The sequence below is a fragment of the Leucoraja erinacea genome, chromosome 2 (genome assembly GCF_028641065.1).
Source record: "Leucoraja erinacea ecotype New England chromosome 2, Leri_hhj_1, whole genome shotgun sequence".
In the NCBI taxonomy this organism is placed as follows: Eukaryota; Metazoa; Chordata; class Chondrichthyes; order Rajiformes; family Rajidae; genus Leucoraja; species Leucoraja erinaceus.
This window is the reverse complement of record NC_073378.1, coordinates 25829974-25849730: the sequence shown is the minus strand read 5'-3', so window position 1 is coordinate 25849730 and position 19757 is coordinate 25829974. Positions and strand designations below refer to the sequence as shown.

Sequence of the window (19757 nt, the reverse complement as noted above, 5' to 3'; positions counted from 1 at the left end):
TCTCTTTATATTACCCGGTTCTATGGAACTACCCTCACCCTGAAATATTAGAGACACAAGGAATCTTATTCCCTGGAGTGGCTGAGAGGTGTATAGGGTCCTGAGAGGTAGAGGGGTGGGAGATTGCAACCGTCAACGTGGTCCGCCCTGTTTCGACGAATGCAATCAACCTGGCGTGCACAATCAAATAATATCAAATAGAACAAGTTGTCCGACTGTGACTGTGGGCTGTGCACTCCATACGCAAGAAGTCCAGAACCATGGGCCACAGTCTTCGAGTCCAGGGGCAAGTCCAGGAACCAGGGGCCACAGTCTTAGAATAAAGGGGAGGTCATTTAAGACTGAGGTGAGAAAAAACATTTTCACCCAGAGTTGTGTATTTATGGAATTCCCTGCCACAGAGAGCAGTGGAGGCCAAATCACTGGATGGATTTAAGAGAGAGTTAGATAGAGCTCTAGGGGCTAGTGGAGTCAAGGGATATGGGGAGAAGGCAGGCACGGGGTATTGATAGGGGACAATCAGCCATGATCGCAATGAATGGCGGTGCTGGCTCGGAGGGCCGAATGGCCTCCTCCAGCACCTATTTTATATGTTTCTAAATAGATGAGAGAAACAGACAGGGTGAATGCATACACAGCCTTTTATCCAGAGTAGGGGAATATTTATGGAGTAGGCCATTCGCCCTTCCCTGCACCGCCATTCAATAGATCATGGCTGATCATCCAAGTCCCGGACCCTCTGATCCCCTTAGCCAGGGCCACATCACTCCCTCTTAAATATAGCCAATGAACTGGCCTCAACTACCTTTTAGAGAGTTCCAGAGTTCACCACTCTCTGTGTGAAAAAATAGAGGGTTTCCCCCTTATCCTTAAGCTGGACCCCTTGTCCTGGACTTCCCTAACATCGGGAACAATCTTCCTGCATCTAGCCTGTCCAACCCCTTAATATTTTGTAAGTTTCTATAAGGAGAGTATAAACCAAAGGCAGGCACAGGAATCAGTCTGGTTATTGATAGGGGACATGATCAGCCATGATCGCAATGAATGGCTGTGCTGGCTCGAAGGGCCGAATGGCCTCCTCCAGCACCTATTTTATATGTTTCTAAATAGATGAGAGGAACAGATGGGGTGAATGCATACACAGCCTTTTATCCAGAGTAGGGGAATCAAGAACCAGAGGACATGGGTTGAAGGTAAGAGGGGAAAGATTTCATAGGAACCCGAAAGGCAACTTCCCTTCCACAGATGCTGTCTGACCCGCTGAGTTCCTCCAGCACTTTGTGTTTCAAAGCTGCACGCTGCCCGAGGCAAGATAACCTCCAACTGGCACACCTTTGACCTGTCACAGTGCCGCGCGCTTGGTGGAGGAGTGTGGCCTTAAACTGCATTTACTTGTTTCCTTTTTCCTTTTTCCACTCATTGTGAAAAAATACTATTAAATCCCAATAAATCAATAGAGTTTTACTAACAAAACAAACCCTGCAGGATTGGTGATTGTGATTGGTTCATTACAAACAAATTACTGAAGGCATCTTCAGTGTTAAGAAGCATTTAAATACACAACGACATTTTAAGAAGCTGGTTCTGGACATTAACATGCATTTTAAAATATTTCTGGTTACTTGGAAGGATCAATATTTCTTCCTCTGGTGCCCGTAATCATCGGGTCTAAGCACGAATGACTAATCCCAACACAACACATTCGAGAACATGAAATAAAGTTTTACATTCCAGTCAGCCTTAAATGTTCAAAAAGCAAAAGGGTTTTCAAGGCACTTGTAGTATCCGCATGACATATGAAAATAAATATCCCTAATCTACGCTTATTAAAATTGATTTAAATATTAAAACATAAATTGACATCTTCCAGGAGCATGGTATAAATTCTACAGCCGCTGATCGTATCTGCATCCGTGTTGTTAATGTGTGAACAGCCGGCTGTATCTTGGACTGTGACGACTGCCTGGGTTTCAAATTGAAAATGATCCCGCCAGTTATCAAAATGGAGGTGAAGGTCATCTTTGGACTGGGGTTGGTGAGGCCGGAGCCCAAGCTCTCACAGTCCGGGACTGGGAAGTAGTAGCCACCAGGGCTATCTGTGGTCGCCGTATTTAGATGCCCAGTCCGTCCTTCCGTGAACGGGGTGAATGTGCGGTGGATAGGCCAGGCGTTCAGCTGAGTGCTTTTTGGCTGCATTGTAATTGGGGGCTGGGAGCTGGGGTTGGGTTGGTTTGGTTTTCCAAGCATCGTGGTCTTTGGGGGGGGGGGGGGGGGAGGGGGGAGAGGGGCAAACAAAAAAGAACATCCGTTAACATTTTGATTTTATGAAGCAATAATCACGCTTTACTTTCCACATAGAACAGTTCAGCACAAGAACAGGCCCGTCCGTGTTATATGTCTGATGATGGATTCGAATTTGACGGAGAGGAACGGGGTACTGATTGGGGATGATCAGCCATGATCACATTGAATGGCGGTGCTGGATCGAAGGGCCGAATGGCCTACTTCTGCACCTGTTGTCTATTGTCTATAGTTTTATCTTGGTCCTTCTAATAAAGAACCATTGATCCATTGAACATTGATGGGAGAGGGGAGAAGGGGGAGTGTCCGGGGGTGAGACTGGTTCTGCCGGCCTTGCCGAGGCAGCGTGAAGTGAAAATGTAGTCTGCATTCCATCGACTCCGTCTCTGCCCCGTGCTGGCTTGGAAAGGCCACCAGCAGAATTATCGGGACGAGACTAAGGCACAAAATGCTGGAGTAACTGGGAGGGACAGGCAGCATCCTGAAATGTCACCCATTCCTTCTCTCTGGTGATGCTGCCTGTCCCGCTGAGTTACTCCAGCATTTTGTGCCTCTTATCTGCTCTTACCAGCATCTGCAGTTCTTTCCTACACGTTATCGAGAGACGAGTGTCTTCATGTCCAGCCTGGAGTCCCTCGGGGGGCTGTGCTTTTGAGATGGGCCAGGTGGCGACAATCAGATGCTTGTGGTCTGTGGAGATACAGGGCTCTACAGATGCTGGCAACCCGAGCAAAAACTCCATGAGGGGGGGACGCAGGGGGGGTTTAAGTGGGGGGGGGGGGGGGGGCGCTCTCTGGTACATGGGACGACGAGGCTGAAAATAAATGGTACTCACTGTTCGCAGGTCCACCAAAAGCAAACTGAACTCTCTGTCCCGCCGAGCCAACTTCCTTTTTAAAGAATGACGGGATATAACCACCGGTCGTACTGTCTGGACCAAACACTCCCAGGTTTCCTGGAAACAATAACACCGTTTAAGAATAAGGGGGTGCGCCATTTAGAATGGAGATGAGAAAAAACACTTTTTTTCACCCAGAGTTGTGAGTGCGGAATTCTCTTCCTCAGAGGCCAATTCTCTGGGAACTTTCAAGAGAGAGCTAGATGAAGCTCTTAAAGATAGCGGATTCAGGGGATATGGGGAGAAGGCAGGAACCGGGTACTGATTGTGGATGATCAGCCATGATCACTGTGAATGGCGGTGCTGGCTCGAAGGGCCGAATGGCCTACTCCTGCACCTTTTGTCTATTGTCTAACACACTGTCTCATGCTAAACTATACAGGGTTTACACTATATTAATACAATATTACATTCATACAATATGAGAATATGTTTCCACTTGTCTAGAATGTCATGTTTGTATTTTCCTGGGCCTGTGTGTAGAGCTGGATAGAGTGGATGTGGAGAGTAGTGGGAGAGTAGGAGCAGAGGGCACAACCTCAGAATTAAAGGACGTGCCTTTACGACGGATATCATGAGGAATTTATTGAGTCAGAGGGTGGTGAATCTGGAATTCATTGCCACAGACGGCTGTGGAAGCCAAGTCAATGGATATTTTTTAAGGCTGAAATAGACGGATCCTTGATTAGTACCTGTGTCAGGGGTTATGGGGTGAAGGCAGGAAAATGGGGTTGCAAGGGAGAGATGGATCAGCCAGGATTGGATAGCAGAGTAGACTTGATGGGCCGAATGGCCTAAATCGGCTGCTGTAGCATATGAACTACACCGCATCATAACTCTTACAAACCGGATGCACCAGAGCCGGCATACTGTTGTGCTGCATCACAGCTTGGTCTGGGATAACCTGGCAATGAAGACAAGCATACCATATGCCTTCGATACAACCCAGTTATGAATTGAACTCCAAGATCCCTCTGCACATCATTGCTGCAGAGGGTCTTGCCGTGAGCTGTGTGCTCTCTCCATACATTCAACCTCCAAATCTTGATAGAATTATTTCTAGATGCAGAGGACGGTAAGGTTCATAGAGCTATGATTTGGTGCACGCCTTGGAGAACGTGCCTAGATTTTGTCGAATAACACAAAGATTAAAGGATGACGGGCGGCACGGTGGCGCAGCGGTAGAGTTGCTGCCTTACAGCGAATGCAGCGCCGGAGACCCAGGTTCGATCCCGACCACGGGTGCTGTCTGTACGGAGTTTGCACGTTCTCCCCGTGACCTGCGTGGGTTTTCTCCGAGATCTTCGGTTTCCTCCCACACTCCAAAGACGTGCGGGTATATAGGTTAATTGGCTTGGTAAATGTCAAAATTGTCCCTAGTGGGTGTAGGGTAGTGTTAATGTGCGGGGATCGCTGGTCGGCGCGGACCCGGTGGGCCGAAGGGCCTGTTTCCGTGCTGTATCTCTAAACTAAACTAAACTAAACAGGATGGTTAACCAGTAGGACTAGTAATGGCGCAGCGGTAGAGTTACTGGCTCACAGCGCCTGAGCCCCGGGTTCGATCCTGACCACGGGCGCAGTCTACGCAGTTTGTCCTTTTTCCCGTGACCTGCATGGGTTTTCTCCGGGAGTTCTGGTTTCCCTCTCACATTCCAAAGACGCGCAGGTTTGTAGGTTGATTGGCTTCGGTTCAATTATAAATTGTCCCTAGTGGGTGTAGGATGGTGCCAGTGTGCGAGGTGAGACAACTGCTCTATTTACCGGCATTAATTCTACCGATGGAGGGTCCTCCACTGATCATTCCCAACGCTTTGTTATGTTCCTTGTTAGTTCCTACCACTGATGCATTCTTGGAATGTATCCCTGGAAAAAGAATTGAGAAATTCAAATCAGATTCTAATATAGTCGATCGATGTAAAAAGCTGGAGTAACTCAGCGGGACAGGCAGCATCTCTGGAGGGAAGGAATGGGTCTCGACCCGAAATGTCACCCATTCCTTCTCTCCGGAGGTGCTGCCCGTCCCGCTGAGTTACTCCAGCTTTTTTGTGTCTATCTGGTGTAAACCAGCATCTGCAGATCCAATCACCAGGGTGCTAATCATAAAAATACCCGATAGATTTCAGTTTGTGGAGAATGTCACAAATGGAGCATAGAGTCATACAGTGACTCTATGCAGTGTACACCTTACAGTGGCCCAACTTGCCCACACCGGCCAACATTTCCCACCTGCATGTGTTTAGGCCATATCCCTCGAAATCTGTCATATAGAGAGATACTGTGTGCAAACAGGCCCTTCGGCCCAACTTGCCCACACCAGCCAACATGTCCCAGCTACACTAGTCCCACCTGCCCGCACTTGGTCCATATCCCTCCAAACCTGTCCGATCCATGTACCTGTCCAACTGTTTCTTAAATGTTGGGATAGTCCCAGCCTCAACTCCCTCCTCTGGCAGCTTGTTCCATACACCCACCACCCTTTAGGAGAAAAGGTTACCCCTCAGATTCCTTATTGACAATATCCAGAGCTGCCAAGTAGAACGGATTTTCCGTATTTTGTACAGAAATGCAATAAGAATACGGATGTACGGATTTGTTTTGTAAAATACGGATTTTTTTTAAATCGGCCCGACTTCCTGTTTCATCTTGCTGCTGAAAAAATGCAAGGATATAAAAAGTCATAGTGTACCTCTAAAAATTATAGCAGATTAAATCTATTAGTATTTTACATTTCAAGATCTGGGTGATTATTTTTGTAAGCTTTGATCTGCCTGTCCCGCTCCAGGTTTAAACGGCGCTGTCAGCTTAGCGCGTGGGGATTTAAACGAACAGCGCTATGGGTTCTAATCATAGCGCTATCAGCTGGAGCACTATTGCCTTTACACATAGCGTTATGGCCACAGCGCTATGGGTCACAGACTATTAGGGGAGGGGGAGAGGGAGAAGGAGAGAGGGAGTAGGAGGGAGGGAGGGAATAAGAGAGGGAGGGTGGGAGGGAAATAGTCAAGTCAAGTCACATTTATTTATATACCACATTTAAAAAACAACTCTCATTGGCCAAATTGCTTTACATTTGTTATAAGAATAGTATAGACAAACAAACTACATACATATATACATATAACCCTCACTCAGTGGACGTCAGGAAAGGCTTGGGAGTATAGATAAGATTTTAGTCTTGACTTAAAGGAGTTGATGGAGGGGGCAGTTCTGATGGGAAGGGGGACGCTGTCCCACAGTCTAGGAGCTGCAACCGCAAAGGCGCGGTCGCCCCTGAGCTTATGCCTAGACCATGGGATATTCAGCAGCCCCAAGTCGGCCGATCTGAGGGACCTGGAGGTGGAGTGGTGGGTGAGAAGACTTTTAATGTAGGAGGGGGCAAGCCCATTGAGGGCTTTGTAGACATAGAGGAGGAACTTGAAATGTATACGGAACCGCACAGGGAGCCAGTGGAGAGAGGCCAGGATCGGGGTGATGTGGTCCCTTTTTCGGGTGCCCGTCAGGAGTCTTGCTGCGGCGTTTTGGACCAGTTGCAGGCGGGACAGGGAAGATTGGCTGATGCCAGTGTAAAGGGAGTTGCAGTAATCTAGGCGGGAGGAGATAAATGTGTGGATGATCTTTTCGAGGTCATCAAAGTGGAGGAATTGTTTAATTTTAGCTATCGTCCGAAGCTGAAAGAAGCTAGCTTTTACCACGGCATTGACTTGTTTGTCAAATTTCAATGCTGAGTCAAATATCACGCCGAGGTTTTTGACGTGAGGTTTGAGTAGTGGGGTAAGGCTTCCAAGACTGCCTGCTATCATTTTGATTGAGTCCGAGGGAGGGGGAGGAAGAGAGGGAGAGGGAGGGAGAGGGAGGGAGAGAGAGAGAGATGGAGAGAGGGTGGGTGGGAGGGAGAGGCAGGGAAATAGAGGAAGGAGGGAGAGAGGGAGCGAGGGAGGGAGAGGGAGGCTTCCAAATGGCTTCCACATCACCATCTGGTGCTAAAAGCAGGAAGCAGCCGTTCAAACAGCAATATACAAAGAGATGGCAATGACTGCACTGTCAAGTAAGGTGTGTAGAAGACATGTCAATTGGTAGCAAAGTTATGCATTCTTGTACACTTACATGGGTATAACTGCACATAAAAAATAACACTTTTTTCAGCAAAATGGCACCTCGTAAAAATACTGATTTCCTCAGCAAAATACTGATTTTTCAGGTACTACAATACTAAAATGCTATGACAAAACTTGGTAGCTCTGAATATCTGTGCTACCTCTTAGGTTCCTATTAAATCTTTCCCCCCTCACCTTAAACCTATATCCTCTGAGTCATGATTCACCTACTCTGGGCAAGATATTCTGTGCGTCTATCCGATCTATTCCTCTCATGAATTTGTACAGCTCTATAAGATCACCCCTCATCCTCCTGCGCGCCAAGGATTAGAGTCCCAGCCTGCTCAGCCTCCCCCTATAGCTCAAGGGTTCCCAACCCCGGGGTAAATTTACCTCCAGGGGGTACATTTCGCCAACTTAGGGGGTAAATTTGTTGATTCTGGATTTGTACATATTTTTTTCTCATTGACTGACTGTGTTTGGTTCTGTTCATCATTAGTTGTTCATAAATAAGTGAAATAGCATTGTTATTCATAAATAACACCCATAAATAATATTCATAAATAGTATTCATAAATAATAATATTCACAATAATAATCTCCTTAAATAATAATATCCACAATAATATTCAAAAAAATAATGTTAAAAATAATAATCGTCAAAAATAATAATATTCAAAATAATATTCAAAAATAATAATATTCACAATAATATTCAAAATAATAATATTCAAAAATAATAATATTCACAATAATATTCCAAATAACAATATTCATAAATAATAATATCCATAAATAACATTGTTATTCATAAATAAGTACAATAACATTGTTGTGTGCTATTAAAGTTACCAGGGGTGAACGGGACAAAAGAGGCTGGGAAACCCCTGCTATAGCCTCAAGCCCGCAAGTCTTGGCAAAATCTCGGACTTGCTTTATCTCAATATCACAGGAGGCAGTGGAATGAATCTCAAGCTGATGAATGATCCAGGTGTTTGCTTACCTGGAAGATACCTTGACTGCCTCAGGTAGTGCTGCCTTGCTGAGGATGAAGATAATCCAGAGTCCAGTCTTGACACCGTGGTGCTCGGAACCGTTTTTGTTCCTCTGCTGTTGTGGTGTAGTGGCTGGTGTTCAGCTGTGCTGGAAAACATAACAACGTATGGTGCTATTAAACAAGAGTCCGGAGGGCAAGGGTTTAAGGTGGGGGATTGGTGGGGGGGGGGGGGGGGAAGATTTAATAGAACCTGAGGGGAATGCAGATTCAGGAACAGTTTCTTCCCAGCTGTTATCAGGCAACTGAACCATCCTACCACCAACTAGAGAGCAGCCCTGAGCTGCCATCTACCTAATTGGAGACCCTACGACTATCTTTATCATGCACCAAACGTTATTCCCTTTATCCTGTATCTGTACACTGTGGACGGTTTACATAGAAACATAGAAAATAGGTGCAGGAGTAGGCCATTCAGCCCTTCGAGCCTGCACCGCCATTCAATATGATCATGGCTGATCATCCAACTCAGTATCCCATCCCTGCCTTCTCTCCATACCCCCTGATCCCTTTAGCCACAAGGACCACATCTAACTCCCTATTAAATATAACCAATGAACTGGCCTCAACTACCCTCTGTGGCAGAGAATTCCACAGATTTTCTCATCTCGGTCCTAAAATACTTCCCTCTTATCCTTATCCTTAAGCTTGTCCTGGACTTCCCCAACATCGGGAACAATCTTCCTGCATCTAGCCTGTTCAAAACCCTTTAGAATTTTGTAAGTTTCTATAAGATCCCCCCTCAATCTTCTAAATTCTAGCGTGTACAAGCCGAGTCTATCCAGTCTTTCTTCATATGAAACTCCTGCCATCCCAGGAATCAGTCTGGTGAACCTTCTCTGTACTCTCTTAATGGCAAGAATGTCTTTCCTCAGATTAAGAGACCAAAACTGTACGCAATACTCCAGGTGTGGTCTCACCAAGACCCTGTACAACTGCAGTAGAACCTCCCTGCTCTTATACTCACATCCTTTTGCTATGAATGCTAACATACCATTTGCTTTCTTCACTGCCTGCTGCACCTGCATTCCTACTTTCAATGACTGGTGTACCATGACACCCAGGTCTCGTTGCATCTCCCCTTTTCCTAATCGGCCACCATTCAGATAATAGTCTACTTTCCTGTTTTTGCCACCAAAGTGGATAACCTCACATTTATCCACATTATACTGCATCTGCCATGCATTTGCCCACTCACCCAACCTATCCAAGTCACCTTGCAGTCTCCTAGCATCCACCTCACAGCTAACACTGCTCCCCAGCTTCGTGTCATCTGCAAACTTGGAGATGTTGCATTCAATTCCCTCATCCAGATCATTAATATATATTGTAAATAGCTGGGGTCCCAGCACTGAGCCTTGCGGTACTCCACTAGTCACTGCCTGCCATTCTGAAAAGGACCTGTTTACTCCTACTCTTTGCTTCCTGTCTGCCAGCCAGTTCTCTATCCACATCAATACTGAACCCCCAATACCATGTGTTTTAAGTTTGTATACTAATCTCTTATGTGGGACCTTGTTGAAAGCCTTCTGAAAGTCCAGATATAACACATCCACTGGCTCTCCCTTATCCACTCTACTAGTTACATCCTCGAAAAATTCTATAAGATTCGTCAAACCTTTCATAAATCCATGCTGACTTTGTCCAATGAATTCACCACTTTCCAAATGTGCTGCTATCCCATCTTTAATTTTCTATAAGATCTTTAATTTAATATCTCCAGAATTTTCCCCACCACCGATGTTAGACTAACTGGTTTGTAATTCCCCGTTTTCTCTCTCCCTCCCTTTTCAAAAAGTGGGGTTACATTAGCTACCCTCCAGTCCTCAGGAACTACTCCAGAATCTAAAGAGTTTCGAAAAATTATCACTAATGCGGCTACTTCCATAAGTACTCTGGGATGCAATTTATCTGGCCCTGGGGATTTATCGGCCTTTAATCCATTCAATTTACCTAACACCACTTCCTGGCTAACCTGGATTTCAATCAGTTCCTCCATCTCATTTGACCCCCGGTCCCCTGCTATTTCCGGCAGATTATTTAAGTCTTCCATAGTGAAGACAGAACCAAAGTAGTTATTCAATTGGTCTGCCATGTCCTTGTTACCAAAGTAATTATTCAATTGGTCTGCCATGTCCTTGTAAGAAGAACCAACGAGGCGGGGGTGGGGGGTGGGAGAGGTTTTATCTTCCGCACCCTCAAGGTCGGCTGTGAAAGGCGCCCCCTCTCTCTGGGGCACGGCGGTTGAAGGTGGCTGGGTGAGGAGAGGGTCGATGGTTCACAGGACGATGCGGATGGAGGCGACAGCTGCAACGGGCCTTCATGGGCAACGGTAACTGGGACTGTAAAACTGTGCCAAAACTCGGCGACTCTTGTATATGGACTCTCTGGGGCTGTTTGAATGATTGAATGAATGAACGAATGAATGAATACGTTTATTGGCCAAGTATTCACCTACATTCCACCCGCAAGTGACATACATTGACAGTTAGGAATGACACATAAAATATTAAACATTAATAATAAAACATTATTGATTAAACACGTGAATTGAACATGTGAATTTCTATGCATTATGTACTTAAGTGGGGATTGTACTTACGTACGGCAATAATCTTACTGATTGATGTGCAAAAAAAACATTTTTCATCGTATCTTGGTACACGTGATAATCAAGGACCCATTGAACAGTTCAGTTCAGTGTGGTTTATTGTTACGTGTACAGAGGTACAGAGAAAAGCTTTTGTTGCGTGCTATCCAGTCAGCAGAAAGACAATAAATGATTACAATAGAGCCACTCGCAGTGTACAGTGGACATGATAAGGGAATAACGTTTAGTGTAAGGTAAAGCCAGCAACGTCCAATCAAGGATAGTCCGAGGGTCACCAATGAGGTAGATAGTCATTCAGCACTGCTCTCTGGTTGTGGTAGGATGGTTCAGTTGCCTGATAACAGCTGGGAAGAAACTGTGCCTGAATCTGGAGGTGTGCGTTTTCACTCTTCTGCACCTCTTGCCCGATCGGAGAGGGGAGAAAAGGGAGTGACCGGGGTGCATTGTGAAATTGTGGATGCATTGGTGATCATTTTCCAATGCTCTATAGACTCAGGATCAGTTCCTGTGGATTGGAGGGTAGCTAATGTTATCCCACTTTTTAAGAAAGGAGGGGGAGAGAAAACAGGGAATTATAGACCAGTTAGCCTGACATCGGTGGTGGTGAAGATGCTGGAGTCAATTATAAAAGATGAAATAACAGAACATTTGGATAGCAGTAAAAGGATCGGTCCGAGTCAGCATGGTTTAGAAGGGGAAATCATGCTTGACTAATTTTTTGAAGATGTAACTAGGAAAATCGACAAGGCAGAGCCAGTGGATGTTGTGTACCTGGACTTTCAGAAAGCATTTGATAAGGTCATACCTAGGAGATTAGTGTGCAAAATTAGGGCACATGGTATTGGGGGTAGAGTGCTGACATGGATAGAGAAGTGGTTGGCAGACAGGAAACAAAGAGTAGGGATTAACGGGTCCCTTTCAGAATGGCAGGCAGTGACTAGTGGGGCTACAGCAAGGCTCGCAGCCATTTACAATATACATCACTTATTTAGATGAAGGGATTCAAAGTAACATTAGCAAATTTGCAGATGACACAAAGCTGGGTGGCAGTGTGAACTTTGAGGATGATGCTATGAGAATGCAGGGTGACTTGGACAGGTTGGGGGAGTGGGCAGATGCATGGCAGATGAAGTTTAATGCGGATAAATGTGAGGTTATCCACTGGTAGCAAAAACAGGAAGGCAGTTACTATCTAAATTGCGTCAAGTGGGAAAAGGGGAAGTACAACGGGATCTGGGGGTCCTTGTACATCAGCCTATGAAAGTAAGCAGCAGGCAGTGAAGAAAGCGAATGGCATGTTGGCGTTTATAACAAGAGGAATCAAATATAGGAGCCAAGAGGTCCTTCTGCAGTTGTACAGAGCCCTAGTGAGACCACACCTGGAGTATTGTGTGCAATTTTGGTCCCCTAATTTGAGGAAGGACATTTTTGCTATTGAGGGAGTGCAGCGTAGGTTTACAAGGTTAATTCCCGGGATGGCGGGACTGTCATATGCTGAGAGAATGGAGCAGCTGGGCTTGTACACTCTGGAGTTTAGAAGGATGAGAGGATATCTCATTGAAACATATAAGATTGTTAAGGGTTTGGACACGCTAGAGGCACGAAACATGTTCCCGATGTTGGGGGAACCTGGTGCCACAGTTTAAGAATAAGGAGTAAGCCATTTAGAACGGAGACGAGGAAACATTTTTTTTCACAGAGAGTGGTGAGTCTGTGGAACTCTCTGCCTCAGAGGGCGGTTGAGGCAGGCCCTCTGGATGCTTTCAAGAGAGAGCTAGATAGGGCTCTTAAAAATAGCGGAGTCAGGGGATATGGGGAGAATGCTGGAACGGGGTACGGATTGGGGATGATCAGCCATGATCACATTGAATGACGGTGCTGGCTCAAAGGGCCGAATGGCCTACTCCTGCACCTATTGTCTAGTGTCTAATCCCTATATGTCCAGGTGCCTTTCCAAAAGTCTCTTAAATGCCACTGTCGAATCTGCCATCTCCACTACGTTCCAAGCCCCCTGTTTTTGTTTAGTTCAGAGATACAGCTCTGAAACAGGCCCTTCGGCCCACCGAGTCTGCACCGACCAGCGATCCCTCACACATTAGAAACACAAGGGACAATTTTACATTCATTCCAAGCCGATTAAGCTACAAACCTGCACGTCTTTGGAGTATGGGAGGAAACCGGAGCGCCCGGAGTAAACCCAAGCAAGTCACGGAGAGAACGTCCAAACTCCGTACAGACTGCACCCGTAGTCAGGTTCGAACCCGGGTCTCTGGCGCTGTGAGGCAGCAACTCTACCTCTGCTCCATCGTGCCACTCCCTTTTTGGAGTAAAAAAATGACCAGCACACAGCCCGAAAAAGCTAGGACAGGCATTTTAAAAAAGTGCCATAATTTTCCTATTGCTGTAACAGTTGGGGGAAAATTAATGGCAGTGCCAACGTCTCAATTGAAGAAACACATTGTTATTTGATGTACCTTTGTAGAAAGCTGTCAGCGAAATCCTCCTTCGGCTGCCCGACAGTGGCCTTTTTTGAGAAGGACACTCCAAAGTCAGAACTATCAAAATCGTCCCAACTGTCCATGGTTTTCATTGCAATCTGGCCCCATCTCCGTCTGCCGCTTTTGAACCCCAGGGCATTATTCTCTCTCCCTTTGGCTGGCTTCTGAAGTTCATTCTTTGCATTGGAACAGAAAGTAAGCACGATGCCGTCATTAGTTCAAGGCAAAAATGTAATGCATAAAATTTTAGTTTAGAAACATAGAAATTAGGTGCAGGAGTAGGCCATTTGGCCCTTCGAGCCAGCACTGCCATTCAATATGATCATGGCTGATCATCCAACTCAGTATCCTGTACCTGCCTTCTCTCCATACCCCCTGATCTCTTTAGCCACAAGGACCACATCTAACTTCCTTTTAACTATAGCTAATGAACTGGCCTCAACTACTCTCTGTGGCAGAGAATTCCAGAGATTCACCACTCTCTGTGTGAAAAATGTTTTTCTCATCTCTGTCCTAAAAGATTTCCCCCTTATCCTTTAGAGATACACAGCGCGGAAACGGGACCTTCGGCCCACCGGGTCCGCGCCGACCGGTGATCCCCGCACATTAATACTATCCGACACACACTAGGGACAATCTTTACATTTATACCAAGCCAATTAACCTACAAACCTGCACGTCTTTGGAGTGTGGGAGGAAACCGGAGATCTTGGAGGATACCCACGCAGGTCACGGGGAGAACGTGCAAACTCCGTACAGACGGCACCTGGGATTGAACCCAGGTCCCTGGAGCTTCAAGCGCTGTATGCGCCACCCACTGTGTCTTGCCCAGAGCAAGGGGAATCGAGAACTGGAGGACGCAGGTTTAAAGGGAAGGGGGAAAGATCAGTCTGAAGAAAGGACTCAACCCATTTCTTCTCTACAGAGATGCTGCCTGGCCCGCTGACCTACCCCTGCATTTTGAGTCTATCCTCGGTGTAAACCAACATCTGCAGTTCCTTCTTACACAATAGGAATCTGATGGGTGCTGGGGTATGTAATGAGTTGCCGGAGGAGGGAATCAATATACAATAGACAATAGGTGCAGGAGTAGGCCTTTCGGCCCTTCGAGCCAGCACCGCCATTCAATGTGATCATGGCTGATCATCCACAATCAGTACCCCGTTCCTGCCTTCTCCCCATATCCCCTGACTCCGCTATCGAGACAGGTACAATTGCAACATTTAAGAAACAATTAGACAGTTACATGGATAGGACAGGTTTGGAGGGATATGGGCCAAGCGCAGGCAGGTGGGACTAGTGTAGATGGAAGATGTTGGTTGGTGCGGGCAAGTTGGGCTGAAGGGCCTGTTTCCACCCTGTATGATTCCTTCCATCTGATTTATCTTCTTGGAGACGCAAGGTACTGCAGATCTGGAATCTTCAGTGAAGCACAAAGTGCTGGAGAACCTTTGTGGGTCAGGAGGCATCTGTGGAGAGGTGTGGATAGCGACTTTTTCGGTCGGGACCCTTCTTCAGACTAGAGGCGACTTTTCGGCTTGGGTCTCTTCTCCCCTCTGAAAAAAGGTTCCGACCCAAAACATAACTTGCCATTCTCTCCAGTGATGTTGCCTGACCTGCTGAGTTACACCAGCGCTTTGATCAAAAGCCCATGTCATAGGAGCAGAATGATGCCATTTGGCTCATCGAGCCTGCTCAGCCATTCGTTCATGGCTGATCTTATCTTCCCCTCTCAACCCTATTCTCTTGCCTTTTCCCCATAACCTTTGACATCCTTGCCAGTCAAGCGTCTGTCAATTTGTCTGTCAAGAATCTGTCATTCTCCGCATTAAAAATACCCACTGACTTGGCCTCCACAGCCGTCTGTGGCAATTAATTCCACAGACTCACCACCAACTGACTAAAGAATTTCCTCCTCATTTCCATTTTAAAGCTACATCCTTTTATTCCAAGGCTTTTCCCTCTGGTCCTAGACTCTCCCACTAGTGGAAACAATAGACAATAGACAATAGGTACAGGAGTAGGCCATTCGGCCCTTCGAGCTAGCACCACCATTCAATGTGATCATGGCTGATCATCCACAATCAGTACCCCGTTCCTCCTTTCTCCCCATATCCCCTGACTCCGCTATCTTTAAGAGCTCTATCTAACTCTCTCTTGAAAGCATCCAGAGAACTGGCCTCCACCGCCCTCTGAGGCAGAGAATTCCACAGACTCACAACCCTCTGTGTGAAAAAGTATTTCCTCATCTATGTTCTAAATGGCTTACTCCTTATTCTTAAACTGTGGCCACTGGTTTTGGACTCCCCCAACATCAAGAACATGTTTCCTGCCTCTAGCGTGTCCAAACCCTTAATAATCTTATATGTTTCAATAAGATCCCCTTTCATCCTTCTAAACTCCAGAGGATACAAGCCCAGCCGCTCCATTCTATCAATATAATCGACAGTCCCGCCATCCGGGGAATTAACCTTGTGAACCTACGCTGCACTCCCTCAATAGCAAGAATGTCCTTCCTCAAATTTGGAGACCAAAACTGCACACAATAGGTGTGGTCTCACTAGGGCCCTGTACAACTGCAGAAGGACCTCTTTGCTCCTATACTCAACTCCTCTTGTTATGAACGCCAACATGCCATTTGCTTTCTTCACTGCCTGCTCTACCTGCATGCTTACTTTTAGTGACTGATGAACAAGGATCTCCCAGATTCCGTTGTACTTGCCATTCTCTCCAGTGATGTCTGACCGTTGAGTTACTCTGGCACTTTGACCAAAAGCCCATGTCATAAGAGCAGAATGATTTGTCTGCTCAGCCATTCGATCATGGCTGCTAAGCCATCCTCTCCCCATCCACCCGACCCAGGCCTTTCAATATTCGGTGGGTTTCAATGAGGCCCCCTCCCCCAACATCCTTCCAAACTCCAATGAATTCAGGCCTAGAATCTTCAAACGCTCCTCATACGTTAAGTAAGTAAGTTCCACCGCAAGGCTCCTGAGGGACGTAGGAGTCAAAGGGCAGGCACAAAGGAGGGCAATAAAAGAACTTGCCAATGCCGCCGAATGGAGCAGTCACTGGCTGTGGCTGAAGAGAAAAGATGCTGTCTGGGCTGCCAGGTGACCATCTAGAGGCTAACCATAAGACACACACCCAGGGCTGATCACCCTGCGGTGGGCCTACCTCGACTGAGGGTGTCTTGTGATGAAAGGCCCAAACACCCAGTGACGTTGAGGTACACAACTGAAGATGTGTCTGATTGGTAGGAAAATCACCTAGTGGTCACCCCCAAGAATACCAAATGTCAATTGTAGTGAAAAGCCTTAGGGATTGTAACATCCAGTCCTACTAATCAATCAATTGACCCAGTATTCACATACAAGGAATTTGCCTTGATGCTCCCTCCACCCACAAGTAACAACATGACATGCAGTGGCAGTTACGAATGACTCAAAAAACACTAAACATTAATAATAATAAGACATTAATGATAAAACACCATTGATCAAGCATGTGAACCAACAAAATACCAGATCAAAGGGAGGCTACATGATGCAATCACCCACAGGATAATTCTCGTAAACCTTCTCTTGACGCTCTCCAATGTCAGCACATCCTTCCTCAAATACTAGGGCCAACTCTTTTCACACAAACGGTGCTGGGTGTGAAAAAGGGAGCAAACTGCCCGAGGAAGTAGCTGAGGCAGGTACAATCACAACCTTTAAGAAACATTCAGGCATGTTCATGGATGGGACAAGTTTAGAGGGATATGGGCCAAAACGAAGGCAGGGGTGGATTAATATGGATGTGACATAGAAACATAGAAAATGGGTGCAGGAGTAGGCCATTCGGCCCTTCAAGCCTGCACCGCCATTCAATATGATCATGGCTGATCATCGAACTCAGTATCCTGTACCTGCCTTCTCTCCATACCCCCTGATGCCTTTTACCACAAGGGCCACATCTAACTCCCTCTTAAATATAGCCAATGAACTGGCCTCAACTACATTCTGTGGCAGAGAATTCACCACTCTCTGTGTGAAAAATGCCAATGCAGACATGTTGGTCTACATGGGCAAGTTGGGCTGAAGGGCCTGTTTCCACGCTGTATGCTATTTGTTTAGTAGTTCATAAGTGATAGGAGCAGAATTAGGCCATTCGGCCCATCGAGGCTACTCCGCCATTCAATCGTGGCTGATCTATCTTTCCCTCTTAACCCCGTTCTCCTGTCTTCTCCACATACCCTCTGACAGCCGTACTAATCAAGAATCTGTCTATGTCTGCCTTAAAAAATTATCCACTGACTTGGCCTCCACAGCCTTCTGTGGCAATGATTTCCACAGATTCACCACCCCCTGACTAAAGGAATTCCTCCTCATCTCCTTCCTAAAGGGACGCCCTTTAACTCTGAGGCTGTGACCTCTGGTCCTCGACTCTCCCACTAGTGGAAACATCCTCTCCACGTCTACTCGAACCAGGTCTTTGACTTCTTTTTAAGAAGGAACTGCAGATGCTGGAAATATCGAAGGTAGACAAAAATGCCAGAGAAACTCAGCGGGTGAGGCAGCATCTATGGAGCGAAGGAAATAGGCGACGTTTCGGGTCGAGACCCTTATGGAGCGATGGAAATAGGCGATGTTTCGAGTCGAGACCCGAAACGTCGCCTATTTCCTTTGCTCCATAGATGCTGCCTCACCCTGGTCTGCTGAGTTTCTCCAGGTCTTTGACCTGTAAGTTTCGTTGAGGTCCCCCCCCCCCCCACCGCTCGTCCTTCCAAAGTCAGTGAGTAGAGTCCCAGTGCATTCAAGCACATCTTACCAGGTAGGCATTATTGGTGATAGCGGGAAGAGGGGCTGGCTTGTATCTCACCGCCTCCCTCTCCGGTTCTCGCTGGTTGGCAGTCATCTGTGGGATTTGCAGTTGTCGCAGTGGCTGATTTGTGCCTTTCAGCTGAGGCTGAGACGGGGGCTGAGGCTGGGGCTGGGGCTGAAGCTTGTACTTTGGCAATATTTCTTGCTTGACCTCCGTCGGCTGAATTATTTTCTTCGGCACCTGCGGAGGCTGAACGTACGGTGTCAGAGTGGCGCCCAGTGTTTGGCCCACTTGGAAGTAAGGATATCGAAGTGCCTATAATTTCAAATGCTCAGACTTAGAATCCATTTTTAAATTGTTAGTAACGAGCCACATTGAAGCTATATGGACAAGAAAAATGGTCAACCAATACTTAAGGAGGTTTGGCAGGCCCACAACCTAGGGATAGGCCAGGTTTCATAACAAGAGGATTTCAATACAAGAATAGAGAGGTTCTTCTGCAGTTGTATAGGGCTCCGGTAAGACCACATCTGGAGTATTGTGTACAGTTTTGGTCTCCTAATTTGAGGAAGGACATCCTTGTGATTGAGGCAGTGCAGTGTAGGTTCACAAGATTGATCCCTGGGATGGCGGGACTGTCATATGGGGAAAGATGGAAAAGACTAGGCTTGTATTCACTGGAGTTTATAAGTATGAGGGGGGATCTTATAGAAACATATAAAATTATAAAAGGACTGGACAAGCTAGATGCAGGAAATATGTTCCCAATGTTGGGCGAGTCCAGAACCAGGGGCCACAGTCTTAGAATAAAGGGGAGGCCATTTAAGACTGAGATGAGAAAAAACGTTTTCACTGAGAGAGTTGTGAATTTGTGGAATTCCCTGCCACAGAGGGCAGTGGATGCCAAATCACTGGATGGATTTAAGAGAGTTAGATAGAGATCTAGGGGCTAGTGGAATCAAGGGATATGGGGAGAAGGCAGGCACGGGTTCTTGATTGGGGACGATCAGCCATGATCACAATGAATGGCGGTGCTGGCTCGAAGGGCCGAATGGCCTCCTCCTGCACCTATTTTATATGTTTCTAAGTTTCTATGTTTAGAGGGATCTGTGCCAAATGCAGGCAGGTGGGACTAGTGTAGCTGGGACATTTTGGTCGGCGTGGGCAAGTTGGGCTGAAGGTCCTATTTTCACTCTATGTAACTCTATAACAGCCCTCACCAGCTTCTACAGATGTGCCGCAGAAAGCATTTTATCGGGATGCATCACAGCTCGGTTTGGGAACAGCTCCATCCAAGCCGGTGAGAAATTGCAGAGAATTGTGGACGCAGCCCAGACCATCACACAAACCAACCTCCCTTCCATTGACTCCATCTACACCTCACGCTGCCTCGGCAAGGCCAGCAGCATCATCAAGGACCAGTCGCACCTCTGGCCACTCCCTCTTCTCCCCTCTCCCATCAGGCAAGAGGTACGGAAGTCTGAAAACACACTCG

At 46.6% G+C, this 19757-nt stretch overlaps 1 protein-coding gene across 6 annotated transcripts in view; it reads right to left on the bottom strand.

The window, feature by feature from the left end:
* Positions 1 to 19757, bottom strand: part of mak (male germ cell-associated kinase) — a 67302-nt gene that overhangs the window by 6343 nt on the left and 41202 nt on the right. For 4 of the 6 annotated variants that reach the window (XM_055653415.1, XM_055653433.1, XM_055653423.1 and 1 more), the window contains 6 exons: positions 18269 to 18577; positions 13433 to 13632; positions 8297 to 8436; positions 4961 to 5062; positions 3137 to 3256; positions 1441 to 2253 (listed from right to left, as the gene is read on the bottom strand). In XM_055653415.1, coding sequence (XP_055509390.1) covers positions 2093 to 2253; positions 3137 to 3256; positions 4961 to 5062; positions 8297 to 8436; positions 13433 to 13632; positions 18269 to 18577 — 1032 coding nt within the window. In that variant the 3' untranslated portion in view covers positions 1441 to 2092. Of the gene's footprint in view, positions 1 to 1440; positions 2254 to 3136; positions 3257 to 4960; positions 5063 to 8296; positions 8437 to 13432; positions 13633 to 18268; positions 18578 to 19757 lie in introns of those variants that run through there. The other 2 variants (XM_055653439.1, XM_055653446.1) reach the window with 2 other exon arrangements.